A 25,985-nucleotide genomic window follows, 5' to 3' on the forward strand; every position below is an offset into this window, starting at 1 on the left:
GATGCAAAGATCATCAGACAATCCGACGGTATGATGCTGACGATACTTGTACCATGCCAAAGGCCGAAACAGTAGCGCGTCCTATGCACGTACTACGGACGTTCATAGTGAAGGCTGAGCTCAACCTACACCATCTACGTGCTGACTCGGAGATCGGGGTTTGTGCGATCGGGACTCGAATACAGATTATCTCTTCTCTGTTATGACAGCTACAAAGAGCTGCCTCCTGGCATACAAGTGTCACCTTCTTGAGATGAAGAGCGCTGATCTTTCTGTCCCTGCTGTATAGTTCACGGCTCTTATACTTGGTGACACCTTTGGTTCGCTGCAGCCCTTATCGCGCAATTGCATGGAGTGTGTGCAGTATTCATCTGATGTATAGGATACCCTACATAGGCTGAAAAGAACATTTTATCGAGTTGCAGTGTACTTCTTATGGTCTCTCAGCCCTCCGGACCTAGATCGCTGGGGTCTCTAAGTCCCGGAGACGCAGAAGGCTGATCATTGGCTGCTCTACGGAGATTGTTCCTTGATACCGCGCGACAAGGTATAAGAGTTGCAGCGAACCAGACCACGACTTTGGATCAACACGCACACCAGACAGCAAGTTATTGAAGACGTTGACATCAACTACAAAGCCATCTCCCAAGTAGGTCTGCTGCAGCGCCGATGTGCCCAAGAACCGACATATTGTCTTGTATGCACTCGAATGATGCGATTGTGACAGCTGGGCATGCTCCTTTCGGTCGGCGATCCTTCTCATGTTCCATGTTGAAACGAAAGTGAGCGCACAACTTCCCTACCTTGTTCAATCAGCCCATGTTCTCTTTGTACGATGTACGCTTATCGTCGATACGCCGATACGGCAATAGGCAACATGTCTTCTTCACGTTCACAACGCAAGACACCGGTTGCACCTTTACTCCAAGGATCCATAATTCCTGGTGCTGCCCTTCTCCCCACGCTAAGCTGCAACCTGCTCGCAACCAAGAGATGTCATTCTCGTGTCCCCCCGGACGGGATCCATAACGACAAGCTTTCTGTGTACTTTTCGTCTGATCTCGTAGTCCCTTTTTGTTTCTCGTTCCCGGAGGATCATTCAGGGCAAAGAAACACCCAATTATTTTTTTCGCTTGGTGCTTGGTCAGGAAGTGAGACACAAAAAGGTACCACCCGGTTAAATCCGCCCTCCGCCACCGCTTTGCACTGTCGAGGAGCGGTTGGCCGTTGAACGCCTCTTCAATCTTAAAAGAAAAATTGTGGCAGCCAACCGTGCTTGACGGGCAAGCACTCGCAACTCTTTCTACAACAGCCTCCGAGAGCCCGAGCTGCTTGACTGGAAACGGGGGCCCTCGGATACGAGGATTGCCGGATACCGCAACAGCCTTTTTGACAGTTGATAAAGTCGTTGGTCTTCATGAGCATGTCTCTCGGCGTTCGTCTGTTTCTCGCTCTCGCTGCGTGAAGGAAATTGCTCTTTGATCAAGATGACGGCTCGGCATGTCGACTGCCAATCGTTGAGTGGGCATCAGCATTGTTGAATGGCTGCGCCCGTTGCTTGAGTCGTCACACACTCTTCGACTGGAGAAGGGAGAAGGCAAGAATGCTTAAACAGTGTCTGGAACGCGATGGGAATGAGGCAGTGAATATATCACGGGTCAAGTATGATTGGTCTCATCAATGGAATCGGTTTTTCGATAATCGTTAAATAGTAAAAGTAGAGAAGCTAAGAGTACACCGCCACGCGTGTGCATTGCAATCGCTTGCCAAAAAGTTCAATTTTGTCGATCAACTCGCTCCTTGGAAGAGGTGTCTTAGTTGGCCATGTAGCTCTTGGAGTCGATGCCGCCCTCGGGGAATTCACTTGCGATGTGTTAGCGGATGCGTTCAGCGCTGGTACCAGAACAGAGCAAACTTACGGCAAAGCGACTTCGAATCTCTTCTCGATGGTCTTGAGAACCTCCTGGTCTTGCTCGCTGCTGACAAAGGAAATACTGAGACCCTTGGTACCGAAACGACCAGCACGACCGACGCGGTGAAGGTACGAGTCGGCATCACCAGGAAGATCGTAGTTGATGGCAAGGTTGATACGCTCAATATCGATACCACGACCGAAGACGTCGGTAGCGACACAGATACGCTTGTTGAACTCCTTGAACTCCTTGTAACGCTTGATACTGGATGGATGTCAGCTTCTGTCGGTCTGGATGAGATACTAGGATACGTACCGCTCCTCTTGGGAAACACCGGAGTGGACGGCGATACTGGGGAAGTTGCACTCGCGCAGAAGCTTGTCAAGCTCGGTGGCACGGAGAGTGCTCTTGACGAAGATGATGACCTGGTTGAACTCCAGCTCGTCGAGGAGATCGTTGAGCTTGCGGTTCTTCTCGGCCTCACTGAGCTTGATGTAGTACTGCTGGAGACCGTGGAGGGTGAGCTTGGTCTCGTCGTCAACGTAGATCTCTAGAGGGTTACGCATGAACTTCTTGCAGATGGGACGGGTCTCCTGGGACAGAGTGGCCGAGAACATCATAACCTGCTTCTGTGTTGGGGTAGCACGGAAGATCTCTTGCACATCGCGGCGCATGTCTGTCCGAGAGTTAGCAATTGGAGCTGCTACGAAACACACAAGTGATCCTACCAATCTGGTCGAGCATCTTGTCACACTCGTCGAGAACGAAGCGCTGGATGTTGCCAAGGCGGAGCTTCTTGTCTCTGACCAGGGCGTTCAGACGACCGGGAGTTGCGACGATGATGTGAGGGTGAGTCTCCTTGTTGGAGAGGAGCTCGATGTCCTTTTGCATGGGAGTACCACCGTAGAAGACGGCGGTCTTGACATCGGGCATGTACTTTGTGAATCTGGCGTACTCGTTCTTGATCTGGTAGGCGAGCTCACGGGTGTGGCACATAACCAGGACCGAGGTCTCACCCTCGATGGGCTCCATCTGTTGGAGGGTTGCGAGAACGAAGACGGCAGTCTTTCCGAGACCGGACTTTGCCTGGCAGATGACATCGTTACCGAGAATGGCTTGGGGAATGCACTCCTGTTGGACTGGATATCGCAGCTATGTCAGAATCGGTTTGCCAAGTAGTAGTAGTAGTGTGTGTTCGCGTGAATCAAGCAAGCGTCCGTCCATCTCGTGTCCAGCTTTGCGGATTAAACTTGCGACAACCAAAAAGCAGATGCTGCGACTGAAAGCACTTGTCTGACCAGAGGTGCGAAACAAAGCCAGGAGACGGCGCGTCCAGATTGCAAATCAAGAGTTCAATTGGCGCAAAGCACCCAAGACTCGTTCAGACCAGAGGTCGGACTGCATGACGCGCCATTTGTCGCATTGCGCGTGTGTCCACGGCATGGCTTCTCCCTCGGTATCCGGCAGCTGTCGAACCAGGACCGAGTCTGCACCACAGTCGAAATGTAGCACAGAGCGGACTGGCGACGCGGGATGTGTCCAGGTGGCTGATGAACGCAAAGAAACGCAGACTGCCTCCTCTTTCTACCTGATGGAGCTTCGCTTGGAGATGGACGGACGATCGGAGCAATGGAGACGCGCGCTAGATAGGATGATGATGATGAATGACTAACCCTCCGAAGGATGCTCGAAACCGCAGTCGGTGATGGCGCGAAGAAGCTCGGGCTTCAACAGGAAGTCACGGAAACCAGTCGAGTGGATACCAACGTAACTGCCCTTGGTGGCAGCGCCTGCAGCGGGGGCGGCGCCATCTGCCTTCTTTGCGTCACCGTTGGCAGCGGCGGCGTCAGTAGTGGTGGCGGTGGGCTCAGTGGTCTGAAGCTCCTCGTCAGAGTAGTCGATGAGATCCTCCTCGGCAGACATGTTGGTAGTGGTGGATGGGTGGTGTGAGGTAGTCGGAGAGGGTCAAGGCGCGTGAAAGCGACGCGATTCAAGAAAGTTGCGAAGTGGGAAGTTGAAGAGAGAAAAGGCGCCTGATGGTCCAATCAAGGAAACAGGTGCAGTTGATGGATTGAAGAGCGGGTGATGGTGCGAAGTGATGGAGACGGATGTGAGAAGGAATGCGGATGCGACGAGCTTGGGCCACGTGACTTCGCTGCTTCCGTCCATTGCTCTTCACTTCTAATCTTGTCGACGACGATACAAAGTATTTTATAACCTATCTTAGGGATCTGTCTGATATGGCTCTCCGTCATATAACGCCATGGCTATGGTGGACCGTCGTGACTTGAGGTGTCAAAGGCTTTCAGCACCTAGTTGGCTTTGAAAATGCTTGAGTGAAGACCAGCGTGATCAAACGAATGTGATATACAACTAAAATATGTGCAGGCAACGGTTGATCGCAAAACAACCATGAATATATGCTAAGTATACTATGTATATGCAGATAGGAAGATACCAGGCATCTCATATCACTCCAAGACTCATTGTCGCGATGATAAACCACAGTCCAGGGTGCTCCCTCCAGCGCAAAGCAATGCCATGCTTACATAATCCACCCAAGCAGCGCCCAGCACAGACCCCGTGCAGCCTCTATAAAACTTGCCCTGTCCTCGCCCTCAAGTAAGTTTCTTTTCTATCTATCAGTAGGTGACTAATGTCACTTTGCACTTCCGCTACGGCGGCTTGCTATGTGTTTTCCTCTCCCTATGGAATTCGTATCGTTCCCTGGTGCATAGAGGGAAGGAGCCCTCACCTAACATCTGCGTGTATCGCCAAATGTGCGACGGAGGTGTGGGAGGGCTGCGACATCTCTTCAACTTTGAAGAAAGTTTTTTCTTTGCTGGTATTGAGTTCTCTTGCTGCAGAACTTTGCTCGGCGCAAAGTTCTATTGAACAGAGCTTTTGCGCAATCATTGCGAATGCTTTCTGGTCTTGGATATGAGCAAGACTGGATCGCGTTTGCGCATTGCGCGCTCAATCGTTCGCAAATTCTAGTTGGCAGCGAATCAAAACTTTTACTATCATAACATCACTCCCGTGCTCACCTCCGTGTCATGCCGCTACACCATGCTGCTTGCGAATATCAGACCTCCAATCGTTTGAGTAATCACCATAATGTCTGAGGCTCAAACCAGTGATACATCATGCGCTTCGTTGCAAGCAAACACAGCACCACGATACGCAAAGTGCTGTCATCCATATCACAGAAAGTCACATTCTTAGGTGGATCATGGTTTGGTTGTTGCAAATCATCTTGATTTTCATCCGTGCTTGCTAACATTGTTGGTTCTTTTTTTCCTTCAGCAGGAGCACACACCACTATCGAACAAATAAATGTCCTCTAGTAGACGCGCTTGGGGGGAGACATGGAAGCCTTGATGGTCAAGCTTCCAACGTTCTGCCAGCCCTTCTTGAGAAGAGAGACGAGGTAGTTGATGGACAACATGATGTTACCGATCAGCTCATCCTCAGTCATCTCAACGTTACCGACGGCGACACCCATGCAGAGAACCTTCTTCAGCTGGAACTTGACGGTCGACTTGACCTCGGTGATCTTGTTGGAAAGATCCTCAGCGTGGGAGACGGGGGTGGGGAACTTGCCGGCTGTTATGCTTGTCAGTCGATGCTCATGAATCAATGTAGTAGTTGTGTTTGCGCTTACCCTTGGAAAGACCGGGGCCGAGGAGACGAGGAATCTGCTTGATCAGAGCCTCGGAGGCGATGAAGGCATCGTACTTGCGAGCGAGCTTCTTGATCAGCTTCTTGTTCTTGTTGAGCTTTCTCAAGTCCTCAGCGGACATGGCATCAACACCAAAGTGCTTGGCACGATCGATATCGTGCTGGTCACCGAGAATGCTGTGGTTGTCCGTCAGCCGTCTTGTTCCCACGCGCTCTTTCAGATTTCCAGATCCTACCAGATGGCCATGTTGGGGCGGGGGACCTTAGGGAGCTTGACGGTACCCGAGAAACGCTTGTCACGCTGGGGGTCGTAGTTCTTGAGGCCGATCTGGAGCTCGACGGTCTCGAGGAAGTTGCGCTTCTTCTCATTGAGGGAGTAGTTGAGGAGCTCCTGCACGTTGGTGCGCACTCCGGCGACAGTGATCTTCGACATGATGCTGGCTGTCTTCCAAGAGATGAATCTTTTGGTGAGGAATTGTGCGTGGCGGATTCAAGAAGGACGCCGCGAGCGAGAGATTTTGTCGAATTCTCTGTGCTTTCGCCAAGCTTGGCACGTGCGCCACCGCTCCGGACAGGGTTGCCTTTCCAAGACGCCCAAAGAGAGAAACAACCAATGAGTCTCAAGTTTCTTCACATCTCAAGATCCTTGACATCTCAAGTTCGTCTCTTTGACCGAGTCTTGTCCGTTGCTCACAGTTCATCTCTTGGTGAGTCACGTAGGATCAACAAAGACACCGAAAGTCTTACGATCTTGACAACTCCAGGACCGTGCTCCGCGCTATCCGCAACAACCGCAATGCTCGCTCTGCTCTGCATTGCGTGAACGCCAATTTACTCCGAGTAGCTACGAGGGAGGTCCGTTTTATCTGTGTGGATACACACCAAGATGTCGCGATTGTCCGAGATCCTGTTGGAACAAACTTCCGAGCATCACATCCCAAACGATATCGGATACCTTCAGTGGTCCGGTGTCCCAGCTTCAATGGTGAACCAAGCATTGTCAAGTTCAAGGCAAACGCCTTTGAGGCAGAACAAAGCAAACAACCAGTCTCTTGATATGAGGCTTATTATACTCTAGAGAGGATGTTTTGTTGTACTGCATGTACAGAGAATGATCAATTGGCTCGAGCCACCAGATGCTGTCGATAAATGCAGTCGTTGATGGTCGGAATTAGAGTTCGGAACTTTCAGGCGATCGAGGCCGAACAGATTGCGTCAAACCCGACTTTTCTCCTTCGCACCAGTCATTGCACTCCATCAAGCACATCCAGAACAGATAAGTCAAGTGTGTTGATTGCAAATGTGGTGACTGTAATCTGCCAGAGCTCTCATGGCCGTAAAGATTCAAGATCAGATAACGCAGCTGCAATGCTGGCGATCAAGAAAAAGAATCACCTTGATCTGGGGTCGGCAAGAGTGGGTCTTACGCGCCTCTGACCCGTTATCCATCACAGCAATCTCTGACCGAAGCACCACCGCATAATGTAGTGGCGCCGTGATATATAACTGTAGGGGACCCAACCATCTGGGGGCCCGAAGGTCTTTGTTATCAACCTCGTCATCTCTCGCGTACATCCAGAAAACTTTTACTTTCCTGTGACACACCAAATTTTGATACACGACCATGCAGTCGCTTCGCCAATACAAACAACTCAGGCAGGCGGTCCAGAGACAACTGGAGAGAGACACAGACAAGGCCAAAGCACTATCCGCATACACTCAACAACATGGACTCGACAAACATGAGGAAAACCAGATCTTCGGCGGACAGCCTTTGGAGCAGATCGAAACGCCCAGTAGGGACGAGGAAGCCAATGGCGACCAGGAAGCACTGGACGCGATAGTCGAAGACGAATTGGAAGACTCATACCCTCAAGTCGACAACCAAAATGAATTGAACAGGATACACACCAGCAGGAGCCATCATGCAGATCTAGCCAGGACAAAGAGCGAAAATGCCGATTTGTCTAGAATACCAACACACCGAACGCATTACTCAGAACGAACAGCTCTGGGATACTCGATGACTGGAATCAATGCGCGCTTGAGAGCCACAAATGAGAGCGAGAACGGTCATGTGTTTGTCGTTGAATGGGAGGGCGCTCATGATCCACTCAAGCCACACAATTGGTCTACAGCCACGCGCATGTGGGCAACAGTGGTTGTCTCTCTTGTGGCTCTTGCAGGTACCGCGGCTTCCTCTATCGATGCTGCAGTATTGCCTCAATATGCAGAGTACTTCCACATTAGCGAGGTCGCAGGCTCTTTGGCGACCGCAATGTATCTGATTGGTTTTGCGGTCGGCTCGCAATTCGCAGGTCCTTTCTCGGAAACCTTCGGAAGAAACATCATCTACATTGTGACTATGTGCATTTACATGCTCTTCTTGCTTGGCTGCGCGCTGGCACCCAACTTTGGCGGACACATTACACTACGATTCTTCGCAGGCTTGTTCGGATCGACTCCTTTGACAGTGGCTGGTGGTACTATTGCTGATCTCTGGAACCCACTTGAGAAGACCTTCGCCTTCCCGGTATATGCATTCATTGGATTCTCCGGCCCTCTATTCGGGCCTGTCATTGGCTCCTATATTGGTCCCAGCGGCATGAGCTGGCGTTGGTGCGAATGGCTTATGCTGATCCTTGGTGCTATCATTACCACCATCATCATTGTCGGTCAGCCAGAGACTTACGGCCCACTTCTTTTATCCTGGAAAGCCCATCATCTCCGTACCGAAACTGGCGATGATCGCTACAGATCGCCTCTAGAAGTGCGTCGCACTTCTCTCTGGACTCGCCTAAAGATTGCACTTTGGAGACCTTTCGCTATGATCTGGACAGAGCCCATCATCTTGCTCATGTCGCTTTATCTCACCGTTCTGTACATTGTGCTGTTCACCTTCTTCATCGGCTTTGAGTTTGTCTTTACCGAGACCTATGGCATTTCTCAAGGCATCACCAATATCATTTGGGTTGCTGTGTTCGTTGGGTTCTTCCCATTGTTTGGTACACTGCCTTTGATCTACTCCTGGACAGTCAAGGATATCAAGAAGCAAGAAGCAGCTGGAGTCGAGAACCCTGCTCCCACCCCCGAGTCTCGTCTTTACTTCGCCATGCTGGGCGGTGCCCTCGCTGTGCCAGTCTCTCTGTTCTGGATGGGCTGGACCGATTACGCTTCCATCTCCATCTGGTCCCCTATCATTGCTTCCGCTCTGTTTGGCTACGGCGTCATTACTATTTTCATCTCGGCTTACATGTACATCATCGACTCTTACGCTATCTATGCTGCTAGCGCTTTGTCGTTTGTCACTTTTACTCGCTACCTTGCTGCTGGTGGCATGACTGTGGTCGGTGTTCCATGGTACCGTAATCTGGGCGTTCACTATACACTCACAATCTTGGCCTGCATCAGTGCTCTCATGGTGCCTGTGCCATATATTTTCTACATCCACGGTGCGAGGATCAGAAGCAAGAGTGCTTATGCTGTTGGCAAAGCTTAAGCTCGCGGCTCGCCCGGAGGAAGAGGATGTTCTGCTCGCCTAAAACCCCTAATAGAAAGACGTGGTGGCAGTCCTCACGTTACTGCTTTCTTGTCGTTTGTATACGTTATACCCTTAGATCTAGACTTTTCACAGCGTTTCGCATTGCTTCGATAATAAACATGTTCAGTCCACGATGCTCCTTCTTCTCGCCTCTGCTTTCCGACTTCTCCTTTTGTCAACAGTCGAAACCAGCTTCTTCATCGTATCGAAGTATTCCCACACCCAGACTTCGAGAATCAAACTGTACATCTATCCATGACGGAAAAAACATCAGCACAATTTTCATCATTATTTCAAACTATACATTGACAGAACTACACAGTATCCAAACACTGACAACTCTCTGCACTACCACTACCACCTCTGCTTATCATTCCACCCACCATGCCAGCCACCAGACTAGGGCACTCCTCCATCTTGTCCCGACACCCAAACACCAGCCCCCAAAGCCTCTCCATCGTAAACCCAAACAATGGTGCATTCAAACTATCCCGCTTGCCCGACAACCATTGCTGCCTTGCATATTCCTCTCGATGTGTCGTTGCATTCGCATCTACCAAATTATGCAACAGTAGAGAATAAACAGCAGGCAATGTGGCGGCAATGCGCCGAGCAGAAACGATAAACTGACCACGATAGGTGAGCGTATAATCAATGCAATCAGAAATGTTCAAGGCGGAAAAGATTGGAGATAGGATGGCGGGGCTTTCGGACCAAGTGGAGTGGTCCCAGGGTTGATGAGAACAGGTGTTGGAGGTTCGATGTGTGGATGAGAGGGATAAGAAGCCAGTGTTGGGAATAAAGTAATCCCTGACCCGGGCAAGAGCGAGGGAGGGCGAGTGCATTTCCGCTTGCAGGAAAAAAGTATGTGAGGCATGAGGGAAGGGGGGAGTGAGGATGTGGGTGAGGTAGGCGGCTGCTTCCCTGCCTATGTTTTCCCGTTGGATGATGGTGACTGGAATGGAAGGATGCAGTGTGCTTTGTATCTGCCTTTTGTAGGTTAATATACTGTCGGAGCCAGTATTGTAAACTATCAGACGGGTGGCTAGAGAATTTATGTTCGGGAGTAAGTGCAGGGTGTTGATTTGATGTGCGAGTTGGGAGGCGGGCTCGTTGTATCTGGACACGACAAAGTCTAAGGTTTGTGTGATGTTGGAGTGGACAATAGATTGGTCTCTTGGTGTCCAGTGCGGTGGTGATGGGGAAGAGGAGGTGTGCGCGGACAACAGAGGTGATATGGAGAGGAGCATGCAAGTCACTGCGAATATGGCTAGTGAGAGGGTACTCCACTTAATACCCCTCTGCCTCCCAGGCAACCCATGAGTCTCGTAGTCGGGCAAACGGCAATAGTGAATTACAGAGACAGGAGTATAAACCGTGTCAACCATGACACAGGATTTCAGCTGACGACCAGTCCACACAAGCGTACCTAAAGCAATCCAGAAACCAAAGTACTGCCAGATAGATGCCGAGCAAGATGAAGCGCTCGACAAATCGATCAGGACACTTCCCAAAGCTATCACACACTGAAGCGATATCGTCTCCAGAGCGGAATCCGTCTCATTCTCGTCATGGTCTTCCTCTACACCATTGAATGTAGCGAGTGGCTCCGTCTGTCTGAAGTATGATCCACTGCGTTGGAAGGTCGCAACAGCAGCAAGAGTATTGACTGCCAGAGTAACAAGTAGCAGACTTGAGAGCGGTGGTGTGTAGATGAGGTACTCGCGCAAGTATATCGCTACCACAGCGGCAACGATAGTACAGGGAAGAAGCAAAGCTTTATCTCGGACAGGGGCAATTAGAAGAGATGGCCTTGTGAGTCGATCGTCATCCATAACGCTTGGCTCCTGACGCAGTAGTTGGGAAGCCACACCCAGAAAGACTGTGATTGCCGACAACTTGAGTCCAGCTTCGGAGAGCCGATTCTCGAATAAAAGTACCATTGCAACACCCACCAAACATCCGAAGCTCGCGGTGATCTTTTGCAAAGCAGGGGTGTTGGTAGTTCGTATCAGACGGATAAGCAGACACCAATCTGGTAAGAGCAACATCGTCAAAGCAGGCAGCGATCGAAATCGGTATATAGCCTGATACTCACAGAACAATGCTGCTGTACCAAAGCCAAAGCGAAGACAAAGCTTCAATCCAGTGCTTGACCACAAATGCCCTCGATGAGTCAATTCATAGAGTGTGTATTCTTTTGCATCGGTTGTACGATCAATCCTCCGCGAAGAGAGCCATAGAACGGTTTCCCATATTGATGTTGCGACGAGGTGAAGTAGAAGTAGTCGGAGGGGGTGATGGTATCCATGGATGTAGATGGCTTTGGTGGTCAAGATGCTGAGGGCAGAATTACTGATCCGTAGTAGCCTAGGGTCGATGTTGGAGAACCATGATGTGGTTGTCGATTGCTGCATATCGTCTTCGCGTCCGAGTCGATCGATATTGCTCTGAAACAGCATTGTATCTTCCAACTGTCAATTGGCTATTATAGCAATAGAGTGAGCGAGGTATGTAGAATCTTAGAATGGCAGATATAGAGCCTCCACCCGTGACTACCTACATAGATCATCCTTGTAGCAGTTGCAAATTTCGGCCTTGCTGCGCCGCATACATTGAAGCCATGAGACAGTGACGTTGAACCCAGCAGAGTACCTACACATGATCCGTGCAATGACTCTGCAGTGTGTCTGCAGTGGCTGTACAGTGAAGGAGAGTGTACTACCAGGCTGCCAGACAGAGAAATATGGATCAGGAGGATTTAGATCTGCATCCAAAGTTGCCAACGCTTAGCACACTCAAACATAGAACATCAATTGACCGAGAATCGCCAGTCCTTTGTCCAAGAGACGGTCGAGCGCGGACGAAGACATTGCGTTGTCAACCTGCTCTCGAAATCTAGAAGGATTCTGGGTTCCACACATGCACGACTCGTGTTCAAGGCAACGAGATTCCGCGTCGATACCAAGAGGTGTTCAGGGGAGATCGACTCCTTTCTCATAGATCATCCAGGCAGACATATTCTCCAGAGGAACGGCGTACGTAACCGTAAGTGAACTTGTGAGCATCTACTTATAGATCATGTTATTGCGAATCTCGGTAAATGGAAAGCCAATTCATCCTTCTCGAAACAGGTCGCGCGCCGCATACGCATAGGGTGATTGAATGCCGGACATCACATACTCTTACATCGTTTGAATCGGAGATTGAAAGCTATGGTAGAGTCAAGCCAGCTGTGCAAGAGTGGACGACAGAGACAAGGTGGAGTGCGGGGACTTCTCGGTCCGAGACTCGATCTCTGAATCCTCACGACCCGCACTGTTGAACGACACAATATTCGAAAAGAACATTGCAGACATCTCAGATTGGAATACGGGTAAGTGTACAAGCCCTGATCGAGTAAGAATCATCCAAGAGCTATATATCACAACTTGTTCATGCCGTGGTCTCCAACAGATAGAGTGGTTGCAAGCAAGCGCTACTCCTCAACGAGATAGGGAGTCAGCGATGGAAGACATGGAGAGACTGCCAACCAGAGTAACGTCGACGTGAACAAGAGGATAACCAGAAAAGTAGAAATGAGTATGGGTGGTGATACAGTTGGTACATGATATAATGCAAGTCTTCGACAAATCTCCCAAATACAAACAACACCTCGCTTTTTCCTTGCAACAAACACCTCCCATATGCAAAAAGAGACCCTCCTTCCCCCAGACACCAGATAAACTCCACACCATCCAATATATATACAAACGTTGGTAAGATCGGCAATGAGGCACACACTTCTAGTGGAAGAAGTACTGACTCTCCTTCAATCTCGTCACATCAAAGTCACCCTTCTCAGGCACCTCAGGGAACTTGAGCGGCAACCACACGTGGACCTTCCTGACCACTGCCTTCTTCGTCACAGCAGCCTTCTTCTTCAACTCTTGAATCGTAGGCACGGTTCCTTCCGTCTCGTCATCAATCTCCGCATCTTCAGCTGCCTTAGCAACCTTGTCGTCTCCAGTGAGATCCACATCGTCATGGTCACCAAGCACAGGCTCGCTCAGGTCGTCAGTGCCTGAAGCCTCATCAGCAAGAACATCAGGGTTCTCTGGCAACTCGCCCAATCGCGAATTCACAATTTCGGTGGGAACGGTGAGTGCGTCTTCTGCATCGGCCTCGGCGGCAAAGATGCTACCCGAAGTCATCATCTCCTCGCCTTGAGCGACTTCCTCTGGGCTCTCGCTGTTGAGCAAACGAAGGCGCTCCACTTCTTCCAGGAGTTGGAGAATCAAGGTTGGCTGCAATTGCTTTGTCTTACGGCTGGCCTTGGGACGTGCTTTCTGCAAGGCGGCCATCTTTTTACCGACGGGAGTGCGCGCATCGACGGCGGCGAGGTACATGCAGTCCTTGTAGCGTGCGATAAACTCCTGGCGCAGACGGCCGACGACATCTTCGGTGTGCATGGCAACAAAGGCATCACGAAGGACAATGGACAGGGAGTTGATGTCGCAAGCGTGGGTCCAGAAAGAATCGTGGATACTGGCAAAGGCAATGTTTTCCTCGTTGCACTTGATGGCCGATAGCATCATATGGGTCGCATCCAGAGAGTGAATGAAGTTGGGTGGGAAGCCTTGCAACTGCTTACGCTTGCTGACGGGATCAATTGCAGTTGGCTCTTGGAGTGCAATGTTCTGAAGATTGGTCTTGACCAGACGACGCTTCGAGCTGCGATAGGGCTGAACCACCGGAAGACGTAGAGGAGTGGTCCAAATGACAGAGCTGCGGAACAGATGCTTGCCCGCCTCGGTACGCTGCATGCCGGTACCTTTTGACTTTTTGCTCATGACTTGCTTCTCTGGGATAACAGCTCTGCCTTCAGCATTGTCCCTCTCCATAGACGCAATTTGCTCGGGTGTGACACAAGTGGAGATGCGGTCAGCGCAGTCTCCCAACCAGGTCTGAATAGCTTGAGCACCCTTGAACATCTCACCGAGAGACTTGAAAATCTTCTTGGCAACGTAGGAGGCAAGTGTGAGGTGGTCCAACGCATCGGTTCGACGGATATCAGGGAAGATTTCCTCCAGCTGCTTCTTGACCTGCGCTCTGGCACCGTAGTAGGTGACACCATAGACGTTGGTCATGACGGGTTGCTTGACAATCTTACGAGTAATTTTGCCTCTTAGGAATTGCGCTACAGGGTGGCCTGCAGCGAAATCCTTCTCGACCTCAGCCTTGACTCCTTCTGCAACGGCAGTGTAAACATCGGAGGGTCTGTCTCCAGGCTCCAGGTTGACTTGACGAGCGCCGGCACTATCACCACCAAGAGCTGCGTAGTGCTGGAGACCGTTGCAAGTACCATCTTGGTGCACAGGAAGATGCGAGATATACTTGGTAGGATCGGGAAGATCCATGGCAGCCTTTAGCTCGTGACAAGCAGCCAAAGTCTGCCATGCATCCTCGGACTCAAGCCACCATCGCCTGCCACCCAGAGGGTTGGCTACTGAATCACGAATGTCATCCATATGGTCCATGGCAAACTTTTCTCTTTCCGAAAGACTGGCCTTGTCGAAACCATATACGTTAGACAGGTGAATCTTGAGCCATCTCAGACCAGTTTCGCCCAGTTCCTTTCCGTTGGCAAATGTCATCAGGGCACGGGCGTTGTCAGCACCCATGTGGTTGAGATAAGGAGGAATGGGGTATGCTCTGCCACGAAAGTCGATGTTGTGGGGGAAGTAGATCTTTTCCTTGCGGAATGCTCTGGCGATCTCGAGTTGGAAGTTCTGGAAACATCTTTGCGAATGCAAGCCAGTCTTGACGTTCTCAAAGTCTTTGATAGACTGCAGCCACTTACGACGCTCTTGAGGATCAGTCTTGTCCGTAGGCTCAGGAGGTGCATCGACTTTTGGGTTCAGAGCGGCAAAATTGGCAATGGGTTCACCACTGTTCCATGCTTCGATCTGCACACGCAGTACATGCTCGTTAACCTTCCACGGGACTTTACCAAGGACATTGAGAGCCTCAAAGACCTTATCGAGATCTCCCCTTTGAATGGCAGCATACGCATAATCGCGAGGCACCACGTCTGCTCCGGTAAATCGAATGACAGGCGTGGGGTAGTTGAGATAACCGCCCTTGTTGAAGTTGGTCCAAGGCTTTGGTTCTATCACCATGGGAAGCTTTTTGGCAATGAGAACACCAACGGGGTCATGGTGCAGCTTTTTCATCAGGTCAGCACTAGGGCAGAGCCACCCTTGTTTCCTTCCTCCTTCGTAAAGTGTCTTGTGAACGAAAGCTGGCTGCATTTGTGAAACAATTTCTTTTGTTCTAGGGTGCGGTCTGGTGCAAGGAAGTGTGGCTGTTTCCATGAGCTTCGAAACAAGCATGGAGCCGAGCTTGACTCGGACGTCGCTGGGCCAGACATGCAGATCGGAATCGAAGGCCGGGTGAGATGACTTAGACTGCTTCTTCGGAGCACGGCCAAGCTTTGCTTTTCGCTCAGCAATGGCACGCTGCCGGGCAGCCTCGGCATTGGCCTCATCCTGCATGGTCCTTCCAAGGGCAGCAGCAAGACGACCGAGCTTCTGATTGCTGCTGAAAGCGCCTGAGCTCCTGTCCTTGCCACCGGCGAATGATTGCATGACGCTAAGGATGGTGGTCGCCGCGAGTTGTTCTATGGGCACAGCCTCGAGGAAAGGCCCGTAAAGCTGCTGATCGTATACCTGTGAGGATTTTGGAGGGTCGTCCAGGAGCTTGCGACAGGTTTCGATCTCATCGCGTAGTTTAGGCAGCAAGTCCGAGTACCATTGCCACATCATAGCACCGAGCGACCTGGACTCAAGCTTGCTGTGTATACCGAGCTTTTGTAGATGTTCCTCCTCAAGCTTCCAGCGTGAGATGGCAGCTATACTGGCACTCTCTTCGAGCAAACGCTCACGCTGCTCTGGCGTATAATTGATCTTTTTCGTCTCATCGAGCGCTTCGCTATCGAGAGCTTGTTTTAGTGAGGCCAAGCCCATTCCCTTCTGTGTAACCTCAAGTACGGCAGGCACATCGGTGAGCTCGGGCATGGAGTGGACGGTTGAATCCGGGAGTGCCTCAATTGTCTCGACAGGCTGCTCGATTTCCATAGGCCTTGACTTGGAGCTTGGTAAGACAGCCCCAAGGTTCAGGAACTCATCATCGGTAAAGTCGTCGGCGTTATAAACCTCGTCGAGCATGCCAGATCCAGAAGCCTCTGCGATTGCCACATATCGCCGAAGCGCGCGTTCCTGCTTGGGACCCTTCAACGAATTTAGCGCGGCACGCATCATGGTGACCAGCATTTGCGAGTCTATGGGATACTCGTGTTGCACGAGATCGTTCTCGAACCAGTCTCGCAAAGCTTCGTAAGATACTGCTCTTTGGTTGAATGTTGTGTGGCCCAGGAGCTGTGTGAGACTGGCCTCGAAGTATGCGTGGTGGGCGTGTTGGACCTCGAACGAGTCTTTCGGGCAACGTAATCGAATCTTTTCGATGACGAGGCGAGCTCTTTCGAAGCGTTCGACACGAAGACATGTGTGTAGACTCTGCACAAGATCATTGGCGCTGTTGGGAAGCCCATGTGTGTAGCGTCTAGGCTCGTGTGTTGCTTGCATGTTGTGTTGTAGCTTCAGAGTGTCTCTAGGATCCAGAGAGTAATCGACGCCACTCAAAGTCCACCGTGGCGAGTCGGAGGATGTCGAGGGTTGATCGGCGACGGTGGCTAGGCGCCTCGTTTGCGTCTTGTCGGGGGTCAAGGATTGAAGGCGTGTAGAGGCTCTCGGCTGGGGATTTTGCGACGAGTTCCATCGTGCTTGTGCAGGGCAGAGGAACGGGAGATGTAGCGAGTCGGCGAGAAGGGTGGGGTGGAGAGAGGTGTTGCGGCGCGTCCTGCGACCTGCTGCTCGGACGAGCATTCTGTGACGAGTGTGGTGATGGACAGGCGGCTTGGTTCAAGTGAGGCGAGCGGTAGAGACTGGAGTTGCAAGCACGCAAAAGAGCAAGAGACGAGAGCGGGAAGGCCGACGATACGACGGACGGCAAAAAAGATTACAAGTGTATGAAGGCGGATCGAGCAATAATCAGGAATAAAATAAAATCATCATGGATGTTTCGGCGGCGAAGCAGCGACAAGCAAAAGAATTACCCCAGACTTTCATCATCGGCCTGCCAAGCCCGAGTCCTTTTTTCTCGCCTTGCTGACGCCAAGCACACACGTGCCTTGCTTGACCTGTCCGTCAATGCAGCACAGATCCGAGACGATTGAAGGAGATGCCTTTATCTATCGTTTGTTGCCTGATTGCTGCGACTATCAACATGACCACACTCCGACAACACCGTCTTTCCTGCCTTCGACCAGATATCCGTCCTTGATACGGACACGCTCGATGGTGGAAAGCGGTCCTTGGTCTTCCTCGTCCAATGATGCCCCGGGTCCACAATCCCATTGGTTGCCATCTGTTTTGTCGTACACCTTGACCACTGACTCACCAATTGCTGACACAATATGCCTGGCATCAACCGATGAGTCCACGATGGGCGAGTCGTAAGCAAATGCATCGATAATGCCACCAGTTCGAAGATCCCAAATCTGTGAATCGTGTTAGCATATGTCACCAGCCAATTCTGCAAAAACATGACATACCCGAACACTGCGGTCAGCACTGCCAGTCACCATATGAATGCCAGAGAATGCCAAAGATGTAATGGGTCCCGTGTGGCCAACCAAGCTTCTGTGAACGCTGCCACTCCTTAGATCCCAAAGTCTTACCATACCGTCAGCAGTACCACAAGCCAATGCCGTCTCGAATACTTGAATGGCACCGACAAAGTCCGCTTCGGCAGGAGGAAGGCGGCCAGAAGCGGGTCGCCACCAGCCTTCTGAAGCAGAGGGATCTGCAGCAGCAGCAGGAGATGGAGCTCCAAAGCTGTTGTTCGATACACTGGCCTGAGCAGCTGCCCACATGACGTCGAGTGTTTGTACGCAGCGGCCATTCTCCAAGTCCCATTGACGAAGCGTCTTGTCCGCCGAACCAGAAACGAGGGTATTCTTGTGGAAATGCAGAGCGGTGACTTCAGCCACGTGAGCAGAGAGTTCGGTAACTAGACAGTCCTGCATGGAAGACGTGGGCGCCACGGGAAGAGGTTCCAACTCGGGATCTGAGAGCATGTCGGCGTCATCTTCTTCCTCGTCGCTGTCCGAACGACCAAATCTGTTGCTCCGTGAAGCCGGCGGGGGAGAATATTCAGCTTGGTTCAGGTCCCAGAAGCGAATGTTGGCATCCATGGAGCCAGTAGCAACAAAGTTGTCTTGGACCTGCAAGCAACGGACTGAGGCATGGTGGCCTTCGAGAAGACCAATGCATCTTCCAGCATTCAGATCCCACACGCGAACCGTGTCGTCCAGAGCAGCAGAAACAAGAGTACCAAACGGAGCATCGAAATCCAAAGCAGTGATCATGTCGTTGTGGGCCTGGAATTCACGGATGCGAGAGCCCTTTTCCATGTGCTCGTGCAGAACAGGCATGGACTTGCGTCTGTTGACGCGACGCTTCTTCTTCTCCTTTTCCTTTTCCTTTTCTTTATCCGTCTTGGTGGGCGAAGGGGCGGGCAACTTGTCGTATACAGATTCGGACATGAAGGTGTCGGTAGATTCAGCCAGATCAGCTGGCGTATCCGGAGTGGGTTCCAGCGGTGAAGTCTTGGTGGCCAGAGCAGCAGCGTCTTGGATTTCCTCCAGCATGTCCTGAAGCTTCTCACTCATCTCCTGTATCTCGTTCTCTAGATCAACCTCTTCCTGCTCGTGACCGGCTAGCCGTTGAAGAACAATCTTCCTCATGGTGTTGAGGTTGGCGATTTTGGTGTCGATTTCCTTGATTTCGGATATGCACATGTTCTTGCGAATGCCCATCATGTCCAGACGGTGCTCCATGGTACCCTTTTTCGATTTGAGCTTCTTCAGGGCGGCTGCAGGGGTGGAAGTGTCTGTTTCGAGGTCGCCGTCGGGACCGAGCAGTTTCTGACCTTTCTCGTTCCGCGAGGCTTCATTCTTCTCTTCGGACTTGGATGCCTGGAAGCCTTGGAACAAGGAAAATGTGCTGGTGCGTTCGGGAATGTGGCGGAGGAGATGGTCGGGGAGGTGAACCAGGGCGCGGTGCTGGATCTCGGAGGTGGAAAAAGTAGACCGGACGAGCTCCTTGGGCGAGGCTTTGGCAAGCTCAAAGACGGAGCGCTGTATCAAGGGTCGGCGTAGTTCACGGTGGATGTCGCCGAGGGCATTTTGGTGGTGGTGAGTATCGCCTGTCAGAGGGCCGATAAAATGGCTGGCGGTGGCATGGACGGTGCGGCCAAAGGCTTCGAGCTGCCGTGACTGTTTGACTGGCGTCAGGAGTGTTCCAGCATGTTGGAGGTGCTGAATCTTACACTTAGTAGGCTGTCACTGTCGTCAGATTGCGGTATGTTGGCAGAGGCGCGCCGCCTGTGCGACGAGGATGGCGGAGGAGGGTTGCGACCTCGTGACGTCGACATGGTTGTTGATCAGGTCCTTAATTCATTCTCAAGAGTCGGTGGTACAGCAGACAAGAAGAAGGCAGCAGGTCGCGTGGTCCAGGGGTCGTGTACGGGATGTTTTTTCGAGAACGACACGGCGACAAAGGCCGAGGCTGTTCGACCAGTGACGATGATGGTCAAGACTGAAGCTCCACGTCCTCCGCGATTCGACAAACACAAAGCTTCACTCGCTCTCCGGTGTCGCAACCACTCGAGTCAATCCTCTGCACTCTGCTTATCGCTCTCCTCGACTCATCAATTCTCCTGGTCCCTATCACAACACACACGAAACACAATGGATACCGCAATCGACCTCTCAGACGCCAGCAAGGCCCTCGACCTGGCCAACATCCGCTTCCAACTCATGTACACTCGACCCACCCAGCCACTCAAATGAAGACACTCGCTGACACCGCGTCAGCCGCCTCGAAGACACCATCACCTTCCACCTGATTGAGCGCGTCCAGTTTCCCCGCAACCCCTCCATCTACAAGCCCGGCGCCGTCAAGATCCCCGACTGCGACTACAGCCTGCTCGATTGGATGATCCGCGAGCAGGAGCGCTTCCAGTCCCTCGTGCGCCGCTACCAGTCGCCCGACGAGTACCCTTTCTTCCCAGACGCCCTGCAAGAGCCCATCCTGCAGCCCATCCACTACCCCCAGATCCTGCACCCCAACGACGTCAACATCAATGCAAAGCTCAAACACCACTACACCGAGCACATTCTGCCCGCCGCTTGTATCAATTTCGGCCGCGAAGAGCGCGGCGAGAACCAGGAGAACTTTGGCTCCGCTGCCACATGCGACGTCGCCTGCCTACAGGCTCTGTCCCGCCGCATCCATTTCGGCAAGTTTGTCGCAGAAGCAAAATTCCAGAAAGAGACGGAGCGTTTTGTCGACCTGATCAAGCGCGAAGATCGCAAAGGCATTGACGAGGCCATCACAAATGCCGCAGTCGAGAAGCAGGTCCTTGAGCGTCTGCGACTGAAGGCAAAAACATACGGCACAGATCCCAGTATTTCGGCCGGCGAGGCCGCAGGGGCTGGCAAGATCAATGTGGATGCCGTCGTTGCCATGTACAAAGACTATGTCATCCCTCTGACGAAAGAAGTAGAGGTCGACTACCTCATGCAACGTCTCAAGAATACAAAATGGGAGTAATGTCAAATCCCTGACCTCTTCTGACTCTAAGCATCACTACATCGTGCATGCCATGATGCAGACATGGTGGACCCAGGCTTTAGAAGGTCGAAGAAAGGTTAAAGCCATCGAATAAACAATATGGCAAGACGAACAGCATGCCTAGCAGAAAGCGCCGTTGATGCTGAAGAAGACCAAGACCTGGGTATATAGCTGCCTTATAATGACAAGGGTCAAGATGAGAGTGCTTGAAATAGAACCACCAACAAAAGACATCATGAAGGCCGTGAGAGCCAGTGTGCAGAAGGTACAGGTGCTCAACAGGACAAGGAAACTTACTAGCACATCTTACTCTGAACAGCACCCAACAGCAACCGATAAGGAAACACAGCTACCGCGGGAGCCGCCCAGAGCCGCATAGCAAACTTGCCTTTGACAGTGACCAACACGAACAAGAGTCACGTTGTATCGCGATACCAACGGTGTGCTCCTGCCTTCGTGCTTGTGGGATCAAGTACCCGTGTCTCTGCGTATGCGCGTGTACCTTGCATTCTACACGCTCTGAGCGCAGATCAGGGATGCAGAATAGGCGCGCGTGCAAGAGGGCCCTGATCTCTCTGCAAGGTCGGAAAATTGAACCGACAGTGATTCGCAGACTACCCATGTAACAGGATAGCAAGACAAAGACCTGCAGCATTTTGACACTCGTCTTTGGGAAGCCGAGGCCATTCCTGGTGTTGTAGCTTGCACATGTTTGTACTCTTCCAGCCTCCCAACCTGATCTGCATGCGAAGCCACTCGCTTTCGGTCCTGGAGAGAGCCTCGTCGGCTTGCCATACCATCGTGGCCCCTGGAGAGGGCATTGCTAGAACGTGCCATCCTTGTCACACCGGATGTACTCCGAGGCAATCATGCGTATGATCTTGACACAGGTGGACCACGGCTGACACCAGGATGTTTACCCAGCAGACCATGAAAAAGCTGTTGGATTATTGGACACACGGCAGACATGCTCCTATAAGGGGCTTCGTAACCCCACCTCCCTATAACACAGAGTTAGGTTCGGCTGATCAAGTGTGGAGGAGTTCCTACTTTTGGGCCTCAAGCGAGCACACGTCTGAGTTTGCGACAGGGCCAAGATTGGCGATGACGGGAGAGCCTCACAAGCCAGACTCAAGGCCCATGAGAGAGGGAGCATACTCCTGATGCTCCACAGACTGTTGACTGTTGAGAGAGGCCATCATAGTCGAAGTATCCATACATGTCGTGTAGATGTCCGACTCCGACAGCCGTTGTATCTCTCTCCGAGCCATTTTTCAAGTTCTGGCCAGGTTGTCAAGATAATGGCACGGTCCGGGATGTCATGCTTGACATGTGTCGACGCAGGGGACAAAGGAAACTGACTCAGATCGAGGTATATAACTCGATGATAGGCTCAATGATGGTATACATGTAACATGGATGACGGTGACGAAGTGATCTAGATTCTGTCAAATGGGTCCGTCGCAGATGAACGCAAGAACGTTGTGGCCGAGGGATTGTTGACAAGTTGGTCTGCCGCTTTGGCGATGTCGTATTGTATGGAACTCCTGAGGTCTGCATTGGGCTCAAAGTTTAAAGTCAGTAGTCAGAGCACGGAACGACCACGAGCTGAAACTTCGGAAAACTGCTTTGGTGACAAGAACCAGAAACGTATCTCGTTCGAAGATCTTCAGGAACCTATGAGCCCCAGGGGTGCCGAATCTTAGCATGATTCTGGTGGAAACACAGCTCGTAGCGAGCAGACGAGAGAAGACGGAAGTACATTGGACGGCATCCTTCGACCGTTGTCACCCACAACTTGGCGTGAAAGAACCTGCCATCAGTATGAACGAACGCTACACGATTGCACCTGATATGAGTGGGGGCTGAGCAAGTGATCGATAGTGGTCTGTAAGGACGTTAATGATGGTCATGGACTAGGAGGAAGTCGGCACTTGGTGAGGGCTGACTGACAAGCACTCAGACGAGTCGCACGTGTTGCAATAAACAAAGTGCTTGCGAAATGTGCTTTTGAATATGGAAATTCGTGCAGAAATCAATCAAAAGCATACAAGGGGAGGGTGTGTCGAATCGGTAAGGTGCATCGTCATCCAAAGTTGGTAAATGATTCCAAGTCCATCAGGAGGCGATCAGGACTCGACTGGATTCGAAGTCAAGCATGATGTCTCCACTAGGAACGGGGATCTAAGCAACTTGGAGAGATGGCGAAGACGCGAGCGTCAATTCATGTGGATTTCGTGCAGTAGCGTTGGAGGCGGGCGCGGGCGGGGACGATCCGTGACGGCTGACCCACGACCACGGACTGCTCCTTCTCCCAACAACATCGAATCTTGCAGCTGCCACCATCACTTGTTTTTCTCTTCGTCGACAAGCAATGCATCCTTGATCGCGTCTTCTTGCCAGTGTCTTACATGGGGACGCAATCGATAGATCGCCTCATGGACGCCATGATCAGAAAGCACTGATTCAGACTCAATCAATGACAGGATCCGCAGAGTACCACGAGCGCTCCAGTCCCCTGCCATACTATTCCCAAACTAGCCTGACAGCTAACGTACCATCGAGGGTATCTGGACTCGAGTCACGTAAGATTTGACGTGACATGCCCCGGGTTTGTATCGGCTACATCGTCTTGCCATTTGACTAGTGCTATCTGCCAACTCGCTTGCACTCGAGCTCTGCAGCTATCCGCTCGGTGGAAGGCAGTCTGAGTAAAGTTACGCCAACCTCCTTGAAGCCGGCTGTCCGAATCCGGTGCCGTCTTCGAGTGAGCCATCAACGATCGTCTCGGAGTCGCCCTAACCTGGTGCTAATAGGACCTGCAGCACGTACTAAGTGGTAGTGAGTGCTTGGACAAGGTCGGGAATACGCGCATAAGACGCACGTAGCCACCGAGCCCTCGACACCCACCCTGTAGTCCGTCACTATCGCATTCCCCAGTCAGTGTACACCTGCATGAGCTTGATCGGAAAGGGCTTCATTTAGCGCCATATGGTTCGCAGCAAAGGTCTCGCCACAAGGCAAGTCTCTTTTCCTGGGTCACCTTACTCCATATTATAGCCGACTTGCCATGCTTGGTGGGTCTTCTGTGCGAAGATAACTACAGACCGTGTCCCTCTTATAGACCCTTCTCTTACTTTTACAACGGTCCTCTCTCCTCTCCTCCCCTCTCCCCTCAATCACGTTTCCTCGCAGTTCAGTCCGTGCAACACAACCGTTAAGCCTTATCCCCTGTTGCACTCTTACCCTTACTGTCATTCATATTGGCAGTGACCACTCCTCTCTCACACCCGGATCCTCCATCCATCCTTGCCATCATGGGCAGCGACGCATTTGTGATAGATAACCGGAAGGATCTGGTGGTGGTCGTCAATGTCGTACTCTCCTTTTCGACCCTGTCAGCCCTTTCACTCCGCTTCGCCAAAGTCACAGGAAATGCAAAGCAAAGAAAGTTCGATGCGCAGAACATCATGATCTGTCTAGCAGGTGTACGTGTACCGTATACGAACATCTCCAGTCCGGCCACTGACCATCGTCTCTTAGTTCTGCGGAATCATGATGTCTCTATTACAATGCATCGCGACAAAGTATGGTCTTGGTAGTCATGATTGGGAATCTGATACAACGGACAAGATCAAATTCTACAAGGTGGGTGTGAGTTTTCCATTGACCCTCCTCCCCTTGTGGAATCCAGGCTGACATCGGGCATTAGTTATACATCTCTATCTTCGTCTTCTATTTGGCCTGCAACATGTTCGTCAAGTTTGCTCTGCTCTTCTTCTACCGCCACACAACATATGAGCGCTGGCATCACTGGGTCATCTGGTTCATGGAGTTTATCGCTTTTGCTTTCGGTGTCAGCAGCATCCTGGTCATCATCTTCCAATGTGTCCCAATTGCGCACCTCTGGGATAAGAACACTCCTGGAACCTGCATCAACGTCAAGGCTTTCTTCTACTCAAACTCGATCATCATGATTGTGAACGACATCATTCTCTACGTGTTGCCCATCATCTTCACATGGAAGCTTCAACTTCGCCTCACCCAGAGACTCGTTCTCAACCTTCTGTTTGCATTGGGTGCATTGTGAGTTGACCTTTGACATGAGTTATCGAACCACACTAACTTCCCCCCAAGTGTCGTCGCTGCCAGTTTCATCCGCCTATATGTCGTCTACCGCTATGACCAAGATGGTGATCTTTCATGGAACATCGCATCTTGCCTCATCTGGTCTTCGGTCGAGAACCACCTCGCTGTCTTCATTGCATGTTCGCCATCGATCAAGGCAGTCGTCAGTGGTGTGCTTTACCCACTTGTCTCATCGCAAGTCTCATCGTTCAAGGATAAGATCAAGAGGTCGAGGGGCAGTGAAGGTGGTAGCTTGCCGACACACAAGTCTCCTTCCCTCACCCTAGCAACTATCGGCTCACGCCCCAGCCGTTTTGCGCAAAAGGTCAGAGATCCTTTCGCCACCCGCACTCGTAGGGACAGCTTTAATACCCTGGACTCAGGTTTCGAGTGCGTCAACCGCGGACAACATGAAATGGACTCCATTGAGCGAGCAAACTCCGAGGCAACCCTGAGCTCAGCGACCTACCGCAAGGACTCTGAGGCCTCGACTTCCTCAAAGGAACCTCATGTTCAAGTCTATACCATCGATGAAGATATCGACATCAGTCCCACTACTTCTCGCTTCCCCCAACCGACGCTGGATTCGTCGAAGACTCGTAGCCATCAATAAACGACAGGAACGACAATGGCGCAGATAGGGAGTTCTTAATCACTGGTTCGGATTTCAGTTTTTCACATTTTGCATTCTTCATACCCCAAAGGCCATAGTAAGGAGCCTGGTGCATTGGTTTTGAACAACAATAGTGATGCCCGAGAGGGATTGTATTGTTCTGTGATGTCCTTGGAACGACATGCTTGATTATCTATTTAGTTTTTTCTTCTTTTCCATGTACCTTATTCTAGCTCCCCTTCACAAGAAGGAGAGACTTATTCAATGCCACGACAATTTCGGTGCAGTCCGCGACTCTCGACGGCTGGACACTCGACTCAACAATTTCACTCATCGTCTTCTCCTTTTTTTTTTTGTTCTTCAACACGCCG

At 51.4% G+C, this 25,985-nt stretch overlaps 9 protein-coding genes across 9 annotated transcripts; 4 read left to right on the forward strand and 5 right to left on the reverse strand.

Moving 5' to 3' along the window:
- Positions 1–1,814: 1,814 nt before the first annotated feature.
- On the reverse strand, positions 1,815–3,836 carry M436DRAFT_72312 (DEAD/DEAH box helicase; the record flags this gene model as incomplete). The annotated part of the gene is made up of 5 exons (XM_013572757.1): positions 1,815–1,863; positions 1,920–2,177; positions 2,229–2,589; positions 2,642–3,052; positions 3,587–3,836. 5 exons carry the CDS (start codon positions 3,834–3,836, stop codon positions 1,815–1,817), a joined length of 1,329 nt encoding a protein of 442 aa, XP_013428211.1.
- Positions 3,837–5,256: 1,420 nt separating this feature from the next.
- On the reverse strand, positions 5,257–6,027 carry M436DRAFT_81334 (60S ribosomal protein L10a; the record flags this gene model as incomplete). The annotated part of the gene is made up of 3 exons (XM_013572837.1): positions 5,257–5,519; positions 5,578–5,771; positions 5,831–6,027. 3 exons carry the CDS (start codon positions 6,025–6,027, stop codon positions 5,257–5,259), a joined length of 654 nt encoding a protein of 217 aa, XP_013428291.1.
- A 1,191-nt stretch (positions 6,028–7,218) lies between these two features.
- Positions 7,219–7,557, forward strand: M436DRAFT_13523 (uncharacterized protein; the record flags this gene model as incomplete). Its single annotated transcript, XM_013572377.1, has 1 exon — positions 7,219–7,557. A coding segment is annotated over one exon (339 nt), but the record flags the coding sequence as incomplete, so codon positions are not given.
- Positions 7,558–7,617: 60 nt separating this feature from the next.
- On the forward strand, positions 7,618–9,093 carry M436DRAFT_44762 (MFS general substrate transporter; the record flags this gene model as incomplete). Its single annotated transcript, XM_013572460.1, has 1 exon — positions 7,618–9,093. The coding sequence occupies one exon, from the start codon at positions 7,618–7,620 to the stop codon at positions 9,091–9,093; it is 1,476 nt and encodes a 491-aa protein (XP_013427914.1).
- A 365-nt stretch (positions 9,094–9,458) lies between these two features.
- On the reverse strand, positions 9,459–10,277 carry M436DRAFT_8898 (uncharacterized protein; the record flags this gene model as incomplete). The annotated part of the gene is made up of 1 exon (XM_013572366.1): positions 9,459–10,277. A coding segment is annotated over one exon (819 nt), but the record flags the coding sequence as incomplete, so codon positions are not given.
- Positions 10,278–12,920: 2,643 nt separating this feature from the next.
- On the reverse strand, positions 12,921–16,760 carry M436DRAFT_44783 (DNA/RNA polymerase; the record flags this gene model as incomplete). Its single annotated transcript, XM_013572464.1, has 1 exon — positions 12,921–16,760. One exon carries the CDS (start codon positions 16,758–16,760, stop codon positions 12,921–12,923), a length of 3,840 nt encoding a protein of 1,279 aa, XP_013427918.1.
- Positions 16,761–17,455: 695 nt separating this feature from the next.
- Positions 17,456–19,671, reverse strand: M436DRAFT_63270 (mitochondrial division protein 1; the record flags this gene model as incomplete). Its single annotated transcript, XM_013572674.1, has 3 exons — positions 17,456–17,734; positions 17,789–19,521; positions 19,569–19,671. The coding sequence occupies 3 exons, from the start codon at positions 19,669–19,671 to the stop codon at positions 17,456–17,458; spliced, it is 2,115 nt and encodes a 704-aa protein (XP_013428128.1).
- A 316-nt stretch (positions 19,672–19,987) lies between these two features.
- Positions 19,988–20,852, forward strand: M436DRAFT_63271 (chorismate mutase; the record flags this gene model as incomplete). The annotated part of the gene is made up of 2 exons (XM_013572675.1): positions 19,988–20,058; positions 20,114–20,852. The coding sequence occupies 2 exons, from the start codon at positions 19,988–19,990 to the stop codon at positions 20,850–20,852; spliced, it is 810 nt and encodes a 269-aa protein (XP_013428129.1).
- A 3,338-nt stretch (positions 20,853–24,190) lies between these two features.
- On the forward strand, positions 24,191–25,456 carry M436DRAFT_45164 (uncharacterized protein; the record flags this gene model as incomplete). The annotated part of the gene is made up of 5 exons (XM_013572522.1): positions 24,191–24,361; positions 24,417–24,521; positions 24,586–24,959; positions 25,011–25,326; positions 25,385–25,456. 5 exons carry the CDS (start codon positions 24,191–24,193, stop codon positions 25,454–25,456), a joined length of 1,038 nt encoding a protein of 345 aa, XP_013427976.1.
- Between the last annotated feature and the right edge of the window lie 529 nt (positions 25,457–25,985).

The sequence above is a fragment of the Aureobasidium namibiae genome (assembly GCF_000721765.1).
Source record: "Aureobasidium namibiae CBS 147.97 unplaced genomic scaffold scaffold_7, whole genome shotgun sequence".
Lineage (NCBI taxonomy): Eukaryota > Fungi > Ascomycota > Dothideomycetes > Dothideales > Saccotheciaceae > Aureobasidium > Aureobasidium namibiae.